The sequence below is a fragment of the Nicotiana attenuata genome, chromosome 2 (assembly GCF_001879085.1).
Source record: "Nicotiana attenuata strain UT chromosome 2, NIATTr2, whole genome shotgun sequence".
Classification (NCBI taxonomy): domain Eukaryota; kingdom Viridiplantae; phylum Streptophyta; class Magnoliopsida; order Solanales; family Solanaceae; genus Nicotiana; species Nicotiana attenuata.
In genome coordinates this window covers 32,619,935-32,639,147 of record NC_031990.1, presented here as the reverse complement: position 1 = coordinate 32,639,147, position 19,213 = coordinate 32,619,935, and the positions used below count along the sequence as shown (strand labels likewise).

General features: G+C 36.7%; 1 protein-coding gene across 1 annotated transcript; it reads right to left on the bottom strand.

Moving 5' to 3' along the window:
* Window positions 17,292-18,152, bottom strand: LOC109218177. The gene is made up of 2 exons (XM_019382523.1): window positions 18,044-18,152; window positions 17,292-17,863 (listed from the first exon to the last, which is right to left on the bottom strand). Exons 1-2 carry the CDS (start codon window positions 18,150-18,152, stop codon window positions 17,292-17,294), a joined length of 681 nt encoding a protein of 226 aa, XP_019238068.1.

Here is a 19,213-nt window from a genome sequence, read left to right as displayed (position 1 = left end):
TGTGTTGAGTATAGAAGTAGTGAAATTTTATATATGTAAATCAAAAAATATATATTTTGAACCGTGTTTTAAATTCGTCAGATTGAGGAAAATTTGGATTAATCCACAGCTTTGATGCATTCCAAGTATTGCGCACAGAATATGAATCTACAAAACAACGATCGTGTAAGATCTAATGAATAACTTTCGCAAATTAATGTCAAATTGAGTAATTCTATTTTACCTTGAAATTTATGGGCTTTTATGAGCTGCATAACAACAATAATAGGCTGGTTGTTAGAACTTAGCAGATGAGGTACAATTTCATCAACAAATTCGCCCCAAAATGTTGCAGACAACTTCTTCCTCCTGTCAAATAGAAAAAATAATATAATTTTAGCATATGTAATTATCAAATAAATCCTTAATTAGTAGATGAATGTTTATTCTTACTCGTCATCTTCTAGTTCAATATCCATAAACTTCCTAGAATTTCCACCTTGGTTTTGCGTGTGTACCTCACTGAAATTGACAATTTCTCCGATGACATCTAAAGAAAAAAAAATTGTTAAAATAAATAGTAGGAAAGTTCATAATTAGAAATGTAGCGTAAAAGTTATATTTACCAAATAATTCATTCTCGTTCACGTCAACCTTATTTATCAATTGATCATATGGTCGTAAATCAAAGATATTCATTGGGAAAAGTGGATCAGATGTTTCAGCCACTGTTGTCCGTTGAGTAAACGTCAGCCTCAACATATGTTTCGTGCTGTTGAACTTCTCCTTATTATGACAAACGATAAAGTTCGCCATATGATATAATCCAAGCTCAGTAATTTGTGTTTTGAAAAGATGCAAAACTGACTTGCCAATAGAAGCACTTATCCGATCGCCCTACAACAAAATAACATTACATAACAGAGAGTAAAAAAATATATTATTATTAGTAATTTAGATTAACTCTAGTTTTAAACAGTACAGTTGAACAAAGTTCTAAGTGACAGTAATAGAGGAAATATGCCAGATTTGAAGCAGAGTTCACGACCAAATATATTAACATGTAGGAGTGCACAGAGTATACCGCAGTTTGCAACTTGTAATGATAGCAGGTATGAGGGAAATCCTTTTCTTTGTCGTCCTCCATTACGAATAAAATGTATGCCGACTAAAGAGATACCAAAATCAGCTCCTGCGCCAGATTGCTGCAAAACAGCATACTGGTTTTCGGGATAAGGAGGCATTCTATATTTCCTTACTTATGGAATATTAAAATGTAGTGGTTGTAGTGGTTGTAGTCCTCTGTGTAAACCGCTATTGCAGTAGTGTTTGGTTTAATTTTGGTGAGTTAATCATGGCTGACTTCTGTTTGTATAGCTTCTACTTTATTACTACAAACAAATTGATTATCGTGTTGGTACTATCTTATTCATTAAAACAATGATCAGCAGAAACAAATCATTTTAACTCTAGAACAAATAAGGAATCAGATAACTTATTTGAAACAATAAGTTATTTGGAACAATTGGTTGTATAAATCAAAAGGGAGGATCATTTGAAGCAGATGGATTTTCCACCCATTGCTTTCGAAATCTACTTTGCTGCAGAGTGCAGCCTAACTCATGTATACTTCAGATCCTCATGTCCTATTGTCTGTGAATATTACGCAATTTTTTTTATTTTGTACATGTGTGGCTCTACGTGTTGATATTAAGCAAAAAAAAAATAGTTTGTTAAACAATTTGAAGTACCAATTACAAATATAGCATATTTATGTTTACAACATATAAAGATCGAGAAGAAGTACGTAGGAATTGAGAGGCAAAGGTGAACAAACTCGTGAGGGTAAATTTTAGGCTTAGAACAAACGTGCATAGCTAATCGCTCAACAACGGGGGAGATGTGTCAAAACTAAATAATCATATAACATATGTAAAATACCTTTTCATCTTGTAGAACCAATTCAATCGACAATATATTGCCTGGATTAAAACGATCCGGTACTTCCCACAAACGGACAACACGAACTTTCAACTTCCATTGCATCTTCGAAATTGTTATATCCTTGATGAAATCAATGTGAGTAGCCATCTTTTGCATAAGCCCTAAGTTTTCTTGAAATCTTGATAGCAGACGGAACTTTAGAATTTAAGAACCTGTAGTTGAGGAAGAAATATAAACTGCTGAACGCTTGAGCAGTTGATACCCAGTATACGAAACGTGGGTGAAGCAGTTGAATGCATCGTGCTTTTGCAAAGAATATTTAGGTTAAGTTAAAGGTAAAAATAATTACCTAATATTGTGGAGTAAAAGGTTTTAACAAATAAATTATTTTAATAATTTAAAAAAATAATAATGGAGATAATTGAAGAGGAATTTGAACGGTTTAGAACTGAAAAGTTTTGAAGTTTACTCCTATTTTTGAGGTAGGCGGCGGTTTCTTTACACCTACAATGGTTTTTTTGAAATTGATTGATTTAATAATTGAAAAAAATTTGAAAATAAAAAATATCCACAGAAGGTGGAACGGTTTACAGAGGAATGCTTTGTATTTTAGTTCCTAAAAATTAGGAACAATGTCTTAACATTACATGTGTCAATAGTTTGTTCTGCCATTTGGCTTCATGAGAGGCCTTTTTCTTTAGCTTTTAATTATAGATAGATAGAGTGTAAGCATGGAACATGAAAGTGGTATTTTTCACAAATAATCGTGAGTATTAAAGTTAGACACTAAATTGTGTTTGCTTTTGGCGTAAAATTTATAATAGTATTAGACCCATGCATGTTTTCTATTCAAATTACATCCATGCTTCAGTTTGTTCAAATGTATGACCTAATTGCAAAGAAAAAACCTAGTTTGATACAAAATAAAAAATTAAAAAAAGTGAAGACAAATTTTTACGACAAATATTTAAAATTTTCAAAAAGAAAAATTTAACAAACACCACTAGTGTTGGTACGCAATTAAAAAAAATTATAGTTTGAATGAAACTACTAGAATATGATTATGTCTTAATACGTATCACCCAAGTGTTACTACAAGTTGGCATTGCTTATCCAAATTTTGCTACAACAAAATATAAAGATCTCATACGTTTTATTTATAGCTCTCTTATGTTACTTTTTATTGATTGCTTGTAAAAATAACTAAAATAATATGAATGCACCAAAATTAAATGATGCTAATAAGGTGATATCAGAATGTGAATCAATGTTTAAAAACGTCCACCTTAGTTAAGATTATCTAAGTTTTGATTTCGTTAAATCCATCACAACTTTTACCAATTATCCAACCAACTGGTGAAATGAATACTCAATGTTCATGGTTTCTGTTTTGGGTATTCATTTCACAAATTAAATTCTATCTCAAGTCTTATTGTTTATGCGGATTTGTATACAAATTTATTTGGGTGGAACTGTTTAGATCAAAGAATTAAAATACAATAACAAGATGCATATGATATACACCTTAACACAAATGTTTATTTTTGAAAATATAATATAGTACTCCCTCTATCCCAATTAAGGTGAAAGTGATTTGACTAGGCATAAAGTTAAAAAATAAAGAAAGATTTTTTAAAATTTGTGGTCTAAAAAAATTCGTAAAAAAGTTTATGGCTAGAAATCATCTCATTAATGGTAAAAGAAAAAAAAAATTAAATTTGCATTATTATTATATATATAAAGGCCTCACTTTTTTTGGGACTGACTAAAAAGGAAGTAGTGTCACATAAAATGAGACAGATGGAGTAGTTAGTTGATCATATAAGGTTTAAATTTGAGCAAATGAAATTCAAAGATTATTGTGAGCTTCATTTTGTTCCAAAAGAAGAAAGTATTACTTGGTATTGTTCTTTGATTTTGTTAAACTTGAAATATATAAATATAGATGCAAGAATAAAGAAAATAGATTTAGTAGCGGTACAAAAATGATTAACATCTCTTATGACCAAACACATAAATCAGAAGATGATCCATTAACACTTATATCTAGCTTCTAAATCGAATGTGTTGTGACCCTTTCATTGTCTCTGAGGATGCTATTCTTTGCACTAATGCTGTGTAGTAATTGGATTTCCAAAAGTGAAGTGATTCTGATTAGTAGACAAATTCGCAGTTAATTAGAAGTAAGTATTTAAAAGCATAGACAAGTTTTAAGATATGCATCTTATATCTTAAATTTAACATGAATAAACAAACATTTGATGACTAACTTAATAATTTTCTTATTATCATTTTTATATTACTGTAATTCACATTGAACTTGATAGCAAGTCAAAATATATCTTAATTACTTTAGAAGAACCTACTGTATGCGGTAAAGTTGGTTAGTGTCAATTGGACAATGAGAAGGTGACACGTGGAACTGAAGACAAGTAAGATGCGAATCAGCACGTGGAATCTAAGGGGAAAACTACCTCTTAAGTTTTGGGTTGATGGCACTATTTAAATTATATGGAAGACGTGTACACGAGGACGAGTGTGTACACGGGCTTATATGTGGTGTTTGATCGGTTTAGACTATTAGGCTTCTTCCTTGCATTTAATTGAAATTATCATTTCATGTTATATCTTCTATTGTTAGGCTTAATCTTACGTGCTTTACGTGAAGTTGTTAGTACATGTTCTATCTTTTATTTGTCAAGTTTACTCTTATATACTTCAATTGTTAATTGTAATTACTTGTTGAATCCATGCCTTATCCGCTACGTGCCTTAATTGTTAATTGATTCTGTGTAATCGTGCTTTTATTTATGAACTGGCATTACTTGCTATTTGATTTTGTGAGTTATCATGAACTAATTTATCCGCTTGTGACTTTCTTTGTTTAGCTTCTTTAATGTGTTTAATTTTTGTGATACGTTGTAGTTGGTTGAAGTTTGTATGTTCAATTCATATTGTTTGGGGAACGGGTTGCAGACCGCAACGGTATTGAAATGAAATGATATGATATGAAGAGATAAGGACGGATGATATGATATAGGTGGGATCGGGTTGCACACCGTAATGATTTGATATGTTGTAATTGTTGTGACAGTAAAGTTATGCTCGTTTGTGATTCTCATGGTACATTCTATGTTGGAACGGTTTATCGATTGAATAGTTATTGTTTTTTCTTAAACATTTCATTTATATTTTTGATCATATTTGGTTCACTGTTGTTATTCTAGTATTGGAATGATAGTGACTTCCTGTGGGAGTCATGCATTCTACGTAATTTATTGTGTTACTTTAATGTGCCAATTTTTGCCTCCGTTGTTACTTGGTGAATTGATTTTCAAGATGAATTTATTGCGAGGGAATCATCATCTCATATTCTGTTGAGTTATTGATAACACAAAAAAAAAGGCAGCACTAAGCTACCCCTATGCGCGGGGTCCGGGGAAGGGCCGGACCACAAGGGTCTATCGTACGCAACCTTACGCTATATTTTTGAAAGAGGCTGTTTCCACGGCTCGAACCCGTGACCTCTTAGTCACATGGCAGTAACTGTACTAGTTACGCCAAGGCTCCCGTTCGTAACATAACGATTTTAAATAAAAAAATTATCAACATATTTTACTTTGTGTGACTTTTAAGATAAAACTCTTCATCTCACTCGGTACTTTACTATATTTAAATTGCATCATGCCTAATTTAAATGGTTCTCAGATTAAATTCATTAACCTATTTGATCCTTTACTCTACTTAAATTATTATTACGCTTTATTTTAAATGATTCAACATTTAATTTGTTTACTTATCCAATATTTTATTTTATTTAAAAATATTATTTACTTTACCTTAAATGATTCTAACTAAATTCATTTGATACTCTATTTTATAAGAACTGTACTTTATTTTTTTAAAAATTTGATTTCTAAATAAACTCATTATCTCATTTGACGCCTTACCTTATTCAAAATTTGTTAATATGCATTATTTTATTTAAATAAATTTCTCGAGTGTTTTATTTGGCATTTGAAACGGATACAATGTACATGGTAGCACGTGGACTTTGTCATGTGAAGGTGATTGATAATGTGGGCACGAGATGCCATACGTGTAAGATTCAGAATTGTGGCTTATGATTTGTGGTTACAAGGAGTAGTGCCTCGGGGAAATTCTTATTGTAATTCATGCATCGGGAACGATTTGATTACTTGAAGTGTCATATGTTTTTCCTAATTTGAGTTCATTCATATTTTATATGTGTTCTGTTTGCGTCGCTGCTTTATTACCCATTTTCCTCTTGTTTCCAATTGCGGTTCTATTATTCCTTTGCTGGTTTTATATTAATAATCTTTGCGATGTCAGCCTTACATTGACGTTCTGTCTATTGCTAGTTTTATGTTAATATCATGCACAAGTTTTATGTCTAGTGGGTGTCTCGACTTACCTCGTTACTACTCCACCGAGGTTAGTCTTGATACTTACTGAGTACCGTTGTGGTGTACTCATGCTACGCTTCTGCACATTTTTGTCTAGATTTAGGTACTTCTGATCGTGTTGGCTTGAGATTTATGTTTCCGCGGCTGGAGACGTCAAGGTATACCTGCTTGACGTTCGCAAGCCCCGGAGTCACCTTCAGATGTCTTTCATTTCCACTGTTTACTATTATTCTGGGACAATGATGTACTTAATGTTCCTAGTTACTCTTAGAAAAGCTTATGACTTGTCCTACCGGCTTTGAGATTGTATGATCGATGTTGGTTCAACTATGTTATTTCAGTTATTAATTAATATTTTGTAGGTAAGCTGGTTAAATTTCGTTAATTCTCAGCATGTGTTAGGATTACCTAGTCCCAGGGTCTAGGTGCCATCACGATTCCTAAGGTGGGATTTTGGAGTTGTGACAATTAGCCTCTATGTAATCTCAAACATGGATCAAATGGTTCACAACAGGGTTACAAATATAAAAAAACGTCACATCTTAAAGCTTAGCAGTCAATACAAGGTAAATCATAGCCTAAGCACTATCCCGAACATGGATAGATATCCCGGGCTCGCACATGGACTCAAAACCCACACATATGCGCACCCATAAGACGTATCTATCATAAATAACTCAGGGAACTAGTGCCTCAACCAAGTTTGGAGAAGATACTTATCTCAAGCTACCAAACAACACTCTATAAATGCCATCCCGCACGAATCGACCTCTGAACGGCTCGAAACTAGCCAAAAGCAACTCAAAAAGAAAAAATAATGCCAAAGTAACCCAATCCAAACGATAAAGGTCAAATCTTTAATCAAATACTCAAAGTTAACCAAAAAGTTAACCCGGGCTCGCATCTCGGAACCCAAAAAAACTTATAAATTTCGACAACCCATTCGAATACGAGTCCAACCATACTAATTTTACTCAAATCCAACTCCGAATCGATGTTCAAAACTCAATTATTCACTTCAGGAAAGTTTAGACAAACCCCCAATTTCTATTTTAAAAACATCAATCAAATGCCAAAATCAAAGATGGAATCATGAAATATAATCAAAACTGAATAAAAAACACTTACCCCAATCCATGTGGTGAAAATCTCCTCCAAAATTGCCCAAAACCGAGCTCCAAATCTCAAATTGTGATAAAATGAACCAAAACCTCGATTTATGTACTTCTGCCCAGCATTTACGCAGTCACTTGCTACTTTTACGACCCAAGTTCCGCTTCTGCAGAAGAACACTGAAAGCCTCGAACTCTCGCACTTGCGGCAAATACTCCGCTTCTGCATCATCGCAGGTGCGAGGCTCCCCCGCTTATGTGAAACATCCTGCCAATTTACCTTCCCATTCTTGCGCAACTCCGCCCGCAGATGCGCTAAATATTTTGCATCTATGATATCATGCCCTAGCTTAACCTTTTGCTTCTGCGCCAAAATCACCGCATCTGCGCCGTTGCAGATGCGTCCCCTACATCGCATATGCGGATTCAACACATGTCCAGCCTTCTTCGCAGGGGAGACCATGGCTACGCTTCTGCGACCACCGCACCTGCACAAATCCAATCGCAGGTGAGCAACATTTGTACTAGCAGAAACCAACAACTACATAAGAGGGGAAAATGGTCTGAAACACGTCTGAAACTCACCGAGCCCCTCGGGACCCCGTCCGAACATGCTAACAAGTTCCAAAACATGACACAGACCTGCTCGAGGCCTCAAATCACACATAACAACATCAAAACCACGAATCACACCTCAAATCAAACTTAATAAACTTTTGAACTTCAACTTCCAAAACTCATGCCGAACTATATCAAATTAACTCGGAATGACCTCAAATTTTGCACACAAGTTCCAAATAACATAACGAACCTATTCCAACTCCCGGGACAACAATAAACCCGATATCATTAAAGTCAAATCCTGGTCAAACTTATGAACATTCCAAACCTTTAAATTGCCAACTTTTGCCAAGTAGTGTGAAACCTCCTAGAAACATCCAAATGCAAAACCAGGCATACCCCCAAGTCCAAAATCACCATCTGGACCTAACGGAACTATCAGAACTCCGATCCAAGGTCAAATACACAAAAGTCAAACTTGATCAACTCTTCCAACTTAATGCTTCTAAAATACACACAAGTCATAATACATCATACGAAGCTACTCATGACCTCAAGCCACCGAACTTAGTGCAAATGCTCCAAAAAAATTATCGGGTCGTACACTTAATATCATCAAACAAGGCAAGAGAAACCAATTCCAATAATTAAAGTTAAGATCTTTACACAATTTCCCAAAATTCAACAAAAGTCAATCCCGAGCCCGTCCGGTCAAAATTTGAGTCCAAGGGTAGACATCGACTACCCGAAACCCACGAGTCAACATATGTGTTTTGTTTTCAAATTCGAGTCCAATTCGACTCTCAAATCTCAAATTTCCATTTTTCAAAACATGGTCAAAATTTCCCAGAAGTTCTCTTCAAATTCTATGGATTAGATGTTAAATATCATAAACAGTCATTTAATATAATTGAAATTGGATCAAAATCAATTGCCTAGTAATTTGGTAAAAAAAATCTCTCCTCAAAATCGCCTCCGACCGAGTCTAGGATTCTAAAATGTGATAAAAGAATCTAAGTCCCAAAATCCCACTATTTTAATCAGCTGCAGAAGTCTTAAGTACGACAATGTGAACCCCGCAAATGCGACAAGTTCATTGCAAATGTGATGCCTGCTGAATATTGGGGATGTCGCAAATGCGATACAGACTATGCATTTGTGAAGTCCACCCCTTTCGCAAAAGCGATCATTTTATCACAAATGTAGACTTCCCTTGCCTAGGTCCGAATAGTGTCTCGCATTTGCGAGAGCTGCAACACCTGCCTAGCACCAACAACTATGAAACATGACCAAATCATTCTGAAACACGTCCAAAACTCACCCAAGTCCTCGGGGCTCTACACCAAATATCTACACAAGACTAAAAGCATCATATGAACTCGCTCACGTGATCAAAATACCAAAATAACATTCGAAACTAAGAATCGGACACCAAAACACATGAAAATCACAATGAAACTCAAGAATCACTAGAATCACACCCAAGCGTCCGATTTCTACCAAACCTAATGGGAATGACAACAATTTTACAAACAAGTTCAAAATGATAAAACGAATCTACTCCAAGTCTCGAAAATAAAATCCGAACCCGATAACGATAAAGTCAACCTATGGTCAAACTTAAAAAATTTCTAAACCTTCAAATTGCCAACTTTAGCCAATTAGAGTCAAAATCTTCTAGAAGCACCCAAATGCAAATCCGGGCGTACGCCCAAGGTCAAAATCATCATCCAGACCTAACAGAACCGTAAAAACTCCGATCCGAGGTCAAATATATAAAAGTCAAACTTGGCCAATTCTTCCAACTTAAGGCGTCCTAGTTGAGAATCATTCTTCCAAATCAATCCCGAACCACTCGGAAATCAAAAACAATCATACACGCAAGTCATAACACACCATACGAAGATACTCGTGACCTCATACCATCAAACTGACTACAAATGCCTAAAAGAATCGGTCAGGTCATTACATTCTCCCCCACTGGAACATACGTTCGTCCTCGAACGTGCCAAGAGTCGTCCCAAAGCCAACAAATCACTATATAAATTCACGTTGCCCATACACATGGGTGATCTCGCGTCATCCCAATCTATATAAATCTGACAACACAATCAACTGAAGATCTTTACCTTAACCTTAACTCGCAACTCTTAGAACGCAATCTCCAACCTTTAGAATTCATTATAAGACCGAATTCTCGCATCCATACGTTGTATAAGTATGAATGAAGCTGCATCAAGTCGCAACCATATCCTAAGATATATTCTCATGATATTCCACATAACTCAGATTCTCGTAGCAATAACTTCTGATCACAATAGCTGCCCAATAACAAACCTAGTACCAGTAACATACCTCATAACAAACGAAACCTCATTTCAAATCTTCGTACACTCTCAGTGATGAAAGAAATACGCGGATACCCATAACCACCCATCAGATCAACAAGTCATGGAGCTCCCTCGCCCGCCAAGGAACTTAGCTGAAATCTACGCTGACTAGTGACATTATTCTTCCAAACATACCTTAATCAGAACTCATTTCAGGTCCAATAACCTCACATCCTCCATTACAAGCTACTCGACCAACATGCCACACCAATACCACCTAGTGTCACATACGATGCAATCTGTGCACCAACGAACAAATACTCAAAGATACTCAATGATGGAAAGAGATGAAATGAGAGAACCGCCCCACAAGATCAACAGTACCACCACAAAGCGCAATGCTATGAACCCATCACACTAAGAAGAAACAAGCATACGAAATAAGCACAAAGGATCACATCCCAACATAACTTTACGATGCGTGACCCAATCCAAATACCAGTCCACATGAATTACCTTGACCCATAATGCTCACAATCAACAACTATATGTGTCACAAGTCAAAAAATACGCGTAGCACATGACCATAACCATGGAAAAATAGATATAACTATATAACACCAACAGGAAGACCAAAACTAAGGCGTCACCAACCATCTAACACCCCAAGAACCATTATGCTTGGATTTGCCAAAAGGCCCAGACGGAATCGCATCATGTGTGTAAATAGTCAACAGTCTCACAACCAATCGTGGCATAAAAGAGTAGCACATGGAACATATTAGGACACAAATAAGATAAACTCCCAAGGGTGACACACCCCTCCACAATAACTGTGTTGAGTAACAAATCCGACCTGCTGTAGGATACACATTCTCATTAGGTCTACTAGTGGCCTCCAAATCAATTTTGATCCTCCTGAAATAGGTAGATTACCTTTGAAAAGCCAATAATAACCTATCCATAGCACATACAATTAGCCGTCAATCTCAAAACATACCTTCACCATTCGCAACAGTGGAACAATCTGCCTCTGAGAACCTTCTTAGTCTTCAAATCCCTAGAATACTATAATCTCCATATCCTCGTTGGGGCCCTGAACTAGAAGCAACGTCTCTTAAGTCTTAAGTCAACTATAACTCAAGAAGGTACATATTATTCAACTGATATTGATGTCCAGTTCTGTGGCTCGTATAGAAAGAGTTTGATTCTGAATACTCTTACTCGTTATTTGATAGAGTCAATTTACTTTTAATTTTCAGTCTAGTGCACTGCCTAAATAAGGGTACGAGTCCATATGAGGAATTTATAGGATGCACACTAATGTTACCCCAAATAGTTATTTCGCCAAATTTTAACTATGAGCTGGGACACTAATTAATTTGATATCATTTTAGTGGTACGCTTAATTAGTTTTATTTTTTGGCATATTCTATTTTGGGATGGGTGGCTCAACATTATTACTTTATTTAAACATAGGCCAACTTCAACTCGAGTGTATATGGTAAAATCGGTTCACATTAAATATTCGTATAATAGACCGACACGTAGAACCGGAGACAGTCGGAAAGCGAAACATATGTAAACCATGATCGGGGGCAACTAGGGTGTTCATGGTTCTGTTTGAATTCGTTTTTCTCTAAAAAGAAATGAAATCAAGTAAGTCGGTTTTTCAAATATTAGAACCAAACCAAACCAATTAAGTCGGTTTTTTATCGATTCGATTTATATCGGGTTTTGTCGGTTTTTCGGTTACTTATCAGTTTTTTCTTAAATATGAGGAGGCTTTTTCTTTCTGAGGTACGGTTTTAGATATTTTAGTCATCACTGTTGTGGAATTCAAGAAAGGAGAAGAAGTTGACGTTGTTACAAGCACAAGTTGAAGAGAAGGATGGACTCAAAGAAAATTGAGAAGCTTGTAAAGATTTGAGAAAGTGTTTGTAAAGATTGTAAAGATTGAGAGATTGGCTTATTTATAGTGGCCGCTTCAACGGTTTGAGGAAGCTAATGACCGACCATCAACCGCCTTCAATTAATGGCCTTGGGAACTATGCGGACACGACCCTTCAATCACTTCTGTCGCTGACGTCACAGGATTGACATCATAATCGAGGCATCAGAGGATCGAGGATCAAATCGTTTCTTATCATCTTACTCTAAGAAACGCGGGGACTATCTGTATACGGTCAAACTCAGGTATGCCCGATTTCGTAGGCTCGAAGAGTCTCTTCGAGCCTAAGTTCAAAATGGATCGGGCTCGAGCCCGATTGCGGATTACAAGACTTGAAAATCGAAATGCTCGATGAACACCGAGACCGAGTATGACCAACCTCGAGATAATACCGTTATGTTTTATTAACAGAAAGAGCGAGATTCCCGCAACAGCCCGAAGATCCCGGCGTAAATTTCCGAAATGAATTTGTACTTGGCGGTTAGATAACTGTATAATAAGATTCCCTACTATAATTAGAAGTGTACCTTATTTAGGGTTCCCCTACTATATAAAGGGGATCCCAATCATTTGTAACGGAAGATCCATTGAAACAGGAATATACATTTCTCACTTTCTTGCTTACTATTCATCAGAATTGCCTTATTGTTTAATTGTTCTTACTAACCTACCTCGAGGTCATATTAACTCGAGGTCAAGACTTGCTTGCACACTGGTTTGATATACTTTACTTCTTCAATTTATATACTTAACTCCTTGTTTATCAATTGGTATCGGATCACATCACATAACTTTAAAACCACAATATAAGTTTAATTGTTACTCGGTTTTTAGGGTAAACAACTGGGTCGTTGTTGTTGTACATAGAACTTGCAAAGGAATAAGTTTGGCATCCAATGGCCAGCACGGTAAAGACTATGGATTTCATAAAAGCAATAAGTTGTTGTCGGGTGAGAGAAAAATTAAGAGGAGTTACAAAATCATATTGACTTGTCATTTGGATTTGCTATGCTTTTATAACTAATTTGGAGAATTTCTTATTATGGAGGGCCTTCCTATATGTTGAATCAAATTTGCAGAGTTGGTAGTTCAGATTAGGCAGTTTATGGAGCTGTTATCTTGCGTATTAGTTAGTTTATTGCCTAAGAAAAGAAAGTTCATTGCCTTAGCCTGTGGCTGACTATTTGGCTAAGCTAGGTGCTGCTGATAAAGTATAGGGTGTGTTTGGTACAACGTAAAATGTTTTCTTGGAAAACAAGTAATAATCTTATTCATTTTCCGGTGTTTGGTATGCAAATTAAGGAAAATAACTTCTCAAGAGTATTCATAAATAATTTAGATACAATAAACATGAAGCCATGAACTTTCGAACCAGCAACCTTCCGAACCCACAAATTTCACAAACTTTCGAATCGCTAAACTTTCGAAACCGCGAAATTTCGACCCATAAACTTTATAATTGCTAAACCCGTAAACTTCCAAACAAATAAACCTCCGAATTCATAACTTTGGAACTTGTAAAATTTTGAACTTGTAAACCGAAAGATAAAAAAACTAAAATTGCAAATATATAAATATAATATTTTTTTTCCGGGGCTGGGGGGGGGGGGGGGGGTAGAAGGGGGAAGGGCGGGAGAAGGGTGTGCAGAAAACGAAAATAGAAATTTGAAATTACAAAAAAAAGTAAAAAAAAACGCTAATTTTTGTGCGGGGTGATAGGGTGGGGGAGTGGGGAGTGGGGTGGGGTAGGTGGTGAAGAAAAACGAAAAAACAGAAATTTGAAAACTACAAAAAAAAAAAAGTAAAAAAAAAACTTTGTATTTGCGGGAGTGGGGGAGGGAAATGGGGGGTGGGGTGGGGTAGGGGGTGGGGTGCAGAAAAACGAAGAAACAGAAAATTGAAATTACAAAAGAAAGTAAAAAAAAATAATTTTGTTTTGGGGGAAGGGGGGGGGGTGACGGAAAAAAACTGAAATTTGAAAAAAGAGCTTTTTTGGATAGGTGGTGGGGTGTTTAGGCGTAGGGTGGGGTTAGGTGGGTGGGGGTGTGGGGGTGGGTTGGTGAGGGCGGGAACAGGGCGAGGAAGGTTGAAAAGGAGTTTTGGAAAATGTTTTCCCTTCTCTTGATAAGGAAAACATTTGGAGGAAAATGAGTTCATAATAAGAAAAATATTTTCCAAAATATTTAAGTCAACCAAACACGGAAAAATTAAAAAATATTTTAAAACATTTCTGAAAATTATTTTCGTTCGTACCAAACACACCATAGTTTCTTGTGAGAATGATACTACAAGTTTTTCACGTAAGAAACATCTTCTTCTCCAACAAATTACTTGACAAAACGTACGGAAGAAATGGGAGCCTACACTTGTATATTGTAATATAAAGCACTCAACCAAAACCAGAGAGTCAAAGAACAGGAGGATGTCCTAAACTCATTGTGGAAACTTTGAAAAGTTAGAACCATCACCAATCAATTAACATAGGACTCCATGGAGCAAAGCACATTTAATTAGTGTATCTGCTTTCGCAAGTTTGCTTTCTTTGGGTAAGGAGCTTACTGTTTCGAAAACCTTATTCCTTACAGTGCTGGCCATTGAATGCCAAACTTAAACAAAGTATCAAGCTAATTAAGAAATAAAAAGGTTTAAAGCGAGGCGAGTGGAAAATGAGAAGGAAAGAATAGAATATCAAGAAACACTCACACTAGTGATAAAAATGGTGACTCTTATCCATAGTTGCAGCTAAGCAATATGATGAATGGACGTCTATAATACTTTCCTACAATGTGATATACATGAACAAGTGTATATGACTCTACTGCATGGAGGAAACATATAATGCAAACTGCTCTCAAGTCCCTATATGTGTTAAAATATGTTTCATGACATTGGAATGGTAAGCTCACCATTGCCTCAGATTTTGTCCAAAGTCATCTGGACAATTCCATTTCTTGGGCACTGAGTTTGCCAAAAGTCAAGAAAGTGTTCTCATGCATCAAGGAAGTATGCATTGGAGCTTTACCGCATGCATGCAGATGTTATCTTAGCAGGTGCAAGGCCCATTAAGTCTCCCATTGAATTAAATCAAAAACTCACATCACTATTATTTGACACTCATATTGGATTACAACAGAATTATCTTATTGCAAGTTATGAAATGCTCACTGGAAAGGTTGCTCTACATAATAGTTCGTTACTAGGCCTAATATTTCTTTTCTAGTGTAGTACGTACTTTAGTGAAGGGGAACCTTGGCGTAACTGGCGTACCAGGAGGTCACAGGTTCGAGCCGTGAAAACAGCCTCTTACAGAAATGCAGAGTAAGACTGCGTACATGTTGAGCTAGGCAGCCATGGCAGAAGAAGAAGAAAGTCGGTGAAGAAGAAGTGAGAGCTTCATTCTCTGTATTAGAAATCAACTGTTCTAACTGATTCTAAGAAGCTCCTGTACAGATATAACTAACTTCTATTTATACCGCTAACTAACTAACTAACCAACCCCTTTTTATCTACAAACTTCATCTAATTACAAAGTATTAAATTAACTACTAGACTATATAGCTGTTTCTTCTACACTCCCCCTCAAGCTGAGGGATGAAAACAGACTCTTCATTCCCAGCTTGCAGAGTAAGTAATCATGTTGTGGACTGCATAAACTCTTGGTGAAGATATCTGCCAGTTGCTCTCTTGTGCCAATATGCTGAGTTTAAATCATCCCTTCTTGAATCTTTTCCCTTACAAAATGACAGTCTATATCTATGTGTTTGGTTCTTTTGTGAAAAATAGGATGAGCTGCAATTTGAATTGCAGCTTTGCTATCACAGTGAAGTTGAACTGGAAGCTCAACTGATACTCCCAACTCCTCAAATAATCCAACCAACCACTTTATTTCTGCAACAGTAGTGGCCATGTTTCTGAACTCTGCTTCAGCTGAGCTTCGTGAAATTGTTACTTGCTTCTTCGATTTCCAGGAGATTAAGGCATCTCCAAACTTCACAGCATAACCTGTAACTGACTTTGTTGTCTCTACACAAGCTCCCCAATCTGAATCACAGAAGGCAACCAGCTTTTGACTGCCAGTTGACGGTAGAAATAGCCCAAGAACAGGATTGTTCTTAATGTACCTGATAACTCTCATAGCAGCATCTAGATGTGACTGATTGGGAGCATACATGAACTGACTCAGAACCTGTACCACAAATGCTATGTCAGGTCTAGTCATGGTCAAATACAACAATCTTCCTACTAATCTTTGATAGCCGCTTCTGTCTTCAAGCAACCTGTCATCAGACAAGTCCTCCTTGTTGAAAAACTTATCAAACTCTATGGAAGTAAGCTTGTGATTGAATTCCAATGGAGTGAGTGCTGGTTTTCCTTCTGATAGACCAGACACAGACAACAACTCAAGTGCATATTTCCTCTGACACATATGGATGCCTTTCTCTGATCTTGAAAATTCTATGCCAAGGAAATACTTCAATTCCCCTAAGTCTTTCATCTTAAACTTGTTCTGCAAGTCCTTTCTAGCCTTCTTAACCAAGTTTAGATTATTGCCAGTCACAAGCAAATCATCAACATAGACAAGTACAATCACCAAATCTGCTCCCTTCTTGTGTGTGAACAAAGAATAGTCATAGTGTGACTGTACAAATCCTAGATTTGTTAAAGCTTCTGTCGGCTTTAAGTTCCACTGTCTAGGAGCTTGTTTAAGTCCATACAAGGACTTGTTTAACTTGCACACCTTCTGATACTCCCCCTGGCTTGAAAAGACATCAGGAATGTGCATATAGACTTCTTCATATATATCTCCCTGCAAAAATGCATTATGAACATCCATTTGAAACACAGACCAATGAGAAGCAGCAGCAAGAGCCACTATAGACCTTACTGTGACCATCTTAGCTACAGGGGAGAATGTTTCAGTGTAGTCCAACCCTTCCTGCTGGTTGTAGCCTTTGGCAACCAGCCTAGCTTTATATCTTTCCACTTCTCATGTTGACTTGTACTTGTCCTTGAACACCCCCTTGCACCCTATAGGAACTTTGTCTGGAGGAAGATCTACAACTATACATGTATTATTGCTCTCAAGAGCTGAAATTTCAGACTTCATGGCATCCACCCATAATGGATCAATACTGGCTTCAGCATAGGTCTTGGGTTCTATAATTGCGGAATAAGCAGCTAGAGAAGACATGTAGGCAAGAGTGAGATGGTCATATATCACATAGTTGGACAGTGGATATGGACAAGAGGAGGATTTCTGTTGAACAATATAATCTCCCATCCATACAGGAGGCCTTGATTCCCTTGAGGATCTTCTAGGTTGTACTGGCTGAGGAGAGGGATCCCTGGCAGAAGATGATGAAAGAGACTGAGAAGCATCATCAGAAGTGACGTTTGAAGGAGAATGTACTGGAGCAGACACAGTAGAAGGCTTAGGAGGATCAGGTTCAACCAGTTCCACCACAGGGAATATAGGAAAAAGACCAGTGTTTGTGTGCTTGAAGGGAAAGATGTCTTCTTGAAAGACAGCGTCTCTGCTTACAAAGAACTCCTTGGAGGCTAAGTCATAGAGATAATATCCTTTCTAAGTTGTGTAATATCCAAGGTGGACTGCTGGAATTTCTCTTGGACTAAACTTATCATCCTTATTGACATTGGTAGCATAGCACAAGCTACCAAATACTCTGAGATGCTGTAGTGAAGGAGCTCTGTTAAACAACTTTTGGAAAGGCGACTTACCTTTCAACAACACAGTGGGCAATCTGTTGAGCAGGTATACAGCTGTGGATACACACTCTCCCCAAAACCTTAAGTGTACAAAGGCTTGAAATCTTAGTGCTCTTGCCATGTCTAGGATATATCTATGTCTCCTCTCTACAACACCATTTTGTTGTGGTGTATATACACAAGAACTTTGGTGTACAGTTCCACACTCCTTAAGCAAATTATTCACCTGATCACTAAAGAATTATGTACCATTATCTGTTCTGGGGCATTTCACTCCACAGCCAAATTGAGTTCTAACATATATTAGGAAGTTCTTTAGCACTACAATAGACTCTGCTTTAGTAGGCATTAGGAAGAGCCATGTATATCTAGAGAAATCATCTACTAGAGTCAAAAAAATATCTCCTACCATCATGTGTGGGAACCTTATAAGGACCCCATACATCAGCATGCACAAGATCAAAAGGCTTAGCAGAACAGGTAGTACTTAGAAGAAAGGTTAGTCTTGCCTGTTTAGCAATAGGACATGATTATTCAGTTGAGAGTTACACAAGCTTTCAATATTCCTCAACACTCTTGAAGGAGCATGTCCTAGTATTCTATGCCAAAGAGACAAATCAACAATCTTAGTTCTATTATTGGAACTAGCTTCACTTATTGAACTGGAAATGGTATTTACAGGTTATTGACTGATGACATCCTTATTTTCAGAGAGTTGCTGTAAGTTTCCTCTGTTCCTTAGAATGTACAGGCCATCCTCTTCTCTACAAATCCCTATCACCTTCCCAGTTGAGAGTTCCTGAAACATACAGAAGTCAGGAAAGAATGTTGCACAACATTGTAATTCCTTGGTGATCTTTGATATTGATAATAGATTGTATTTGAATTCAGGTATATATAAGACTTCTCCAATTGTTTTGTCATGAAATATATGAGCTTCTCCTGTATTAGTGATAGTCACTTGCTCTCCAGTAGGTAGATGTACCTTATTTTTACCCATTTGAGACAGTTCTTTGAATTTGTGAAGCAAGCCTAACTGATGTACCATGTGATTTGTAGCCCCTGTGTCTATTATCCAGTTATTTCCTAGACTAGACATTAGAGCAGTAGGAATACCTGTTGTTCCCACTTGAGCTGCATTAGCCACAGGTTCTCCCTCTTTTCCCTTGCTTAGCATTTGCA

Bases quoted from the DNA above. Each gene is read 5' to 3' on its own strand.
- LOC109218177 (XM_019382523.1), bottom strand. From the start codon at position 18,152: ATGGCAAGAGCACTAAGATTTCAAGCCTTTGTACACTTAAGGTTTTGG. The intron at 17,864-18,043 runs GTAAGTCGCCTT...TCTATGACTTAG, and splicing joins GCCCACTGTGTTGTTGAAAG to CCTCCAAGGAGTTCTTTGTA.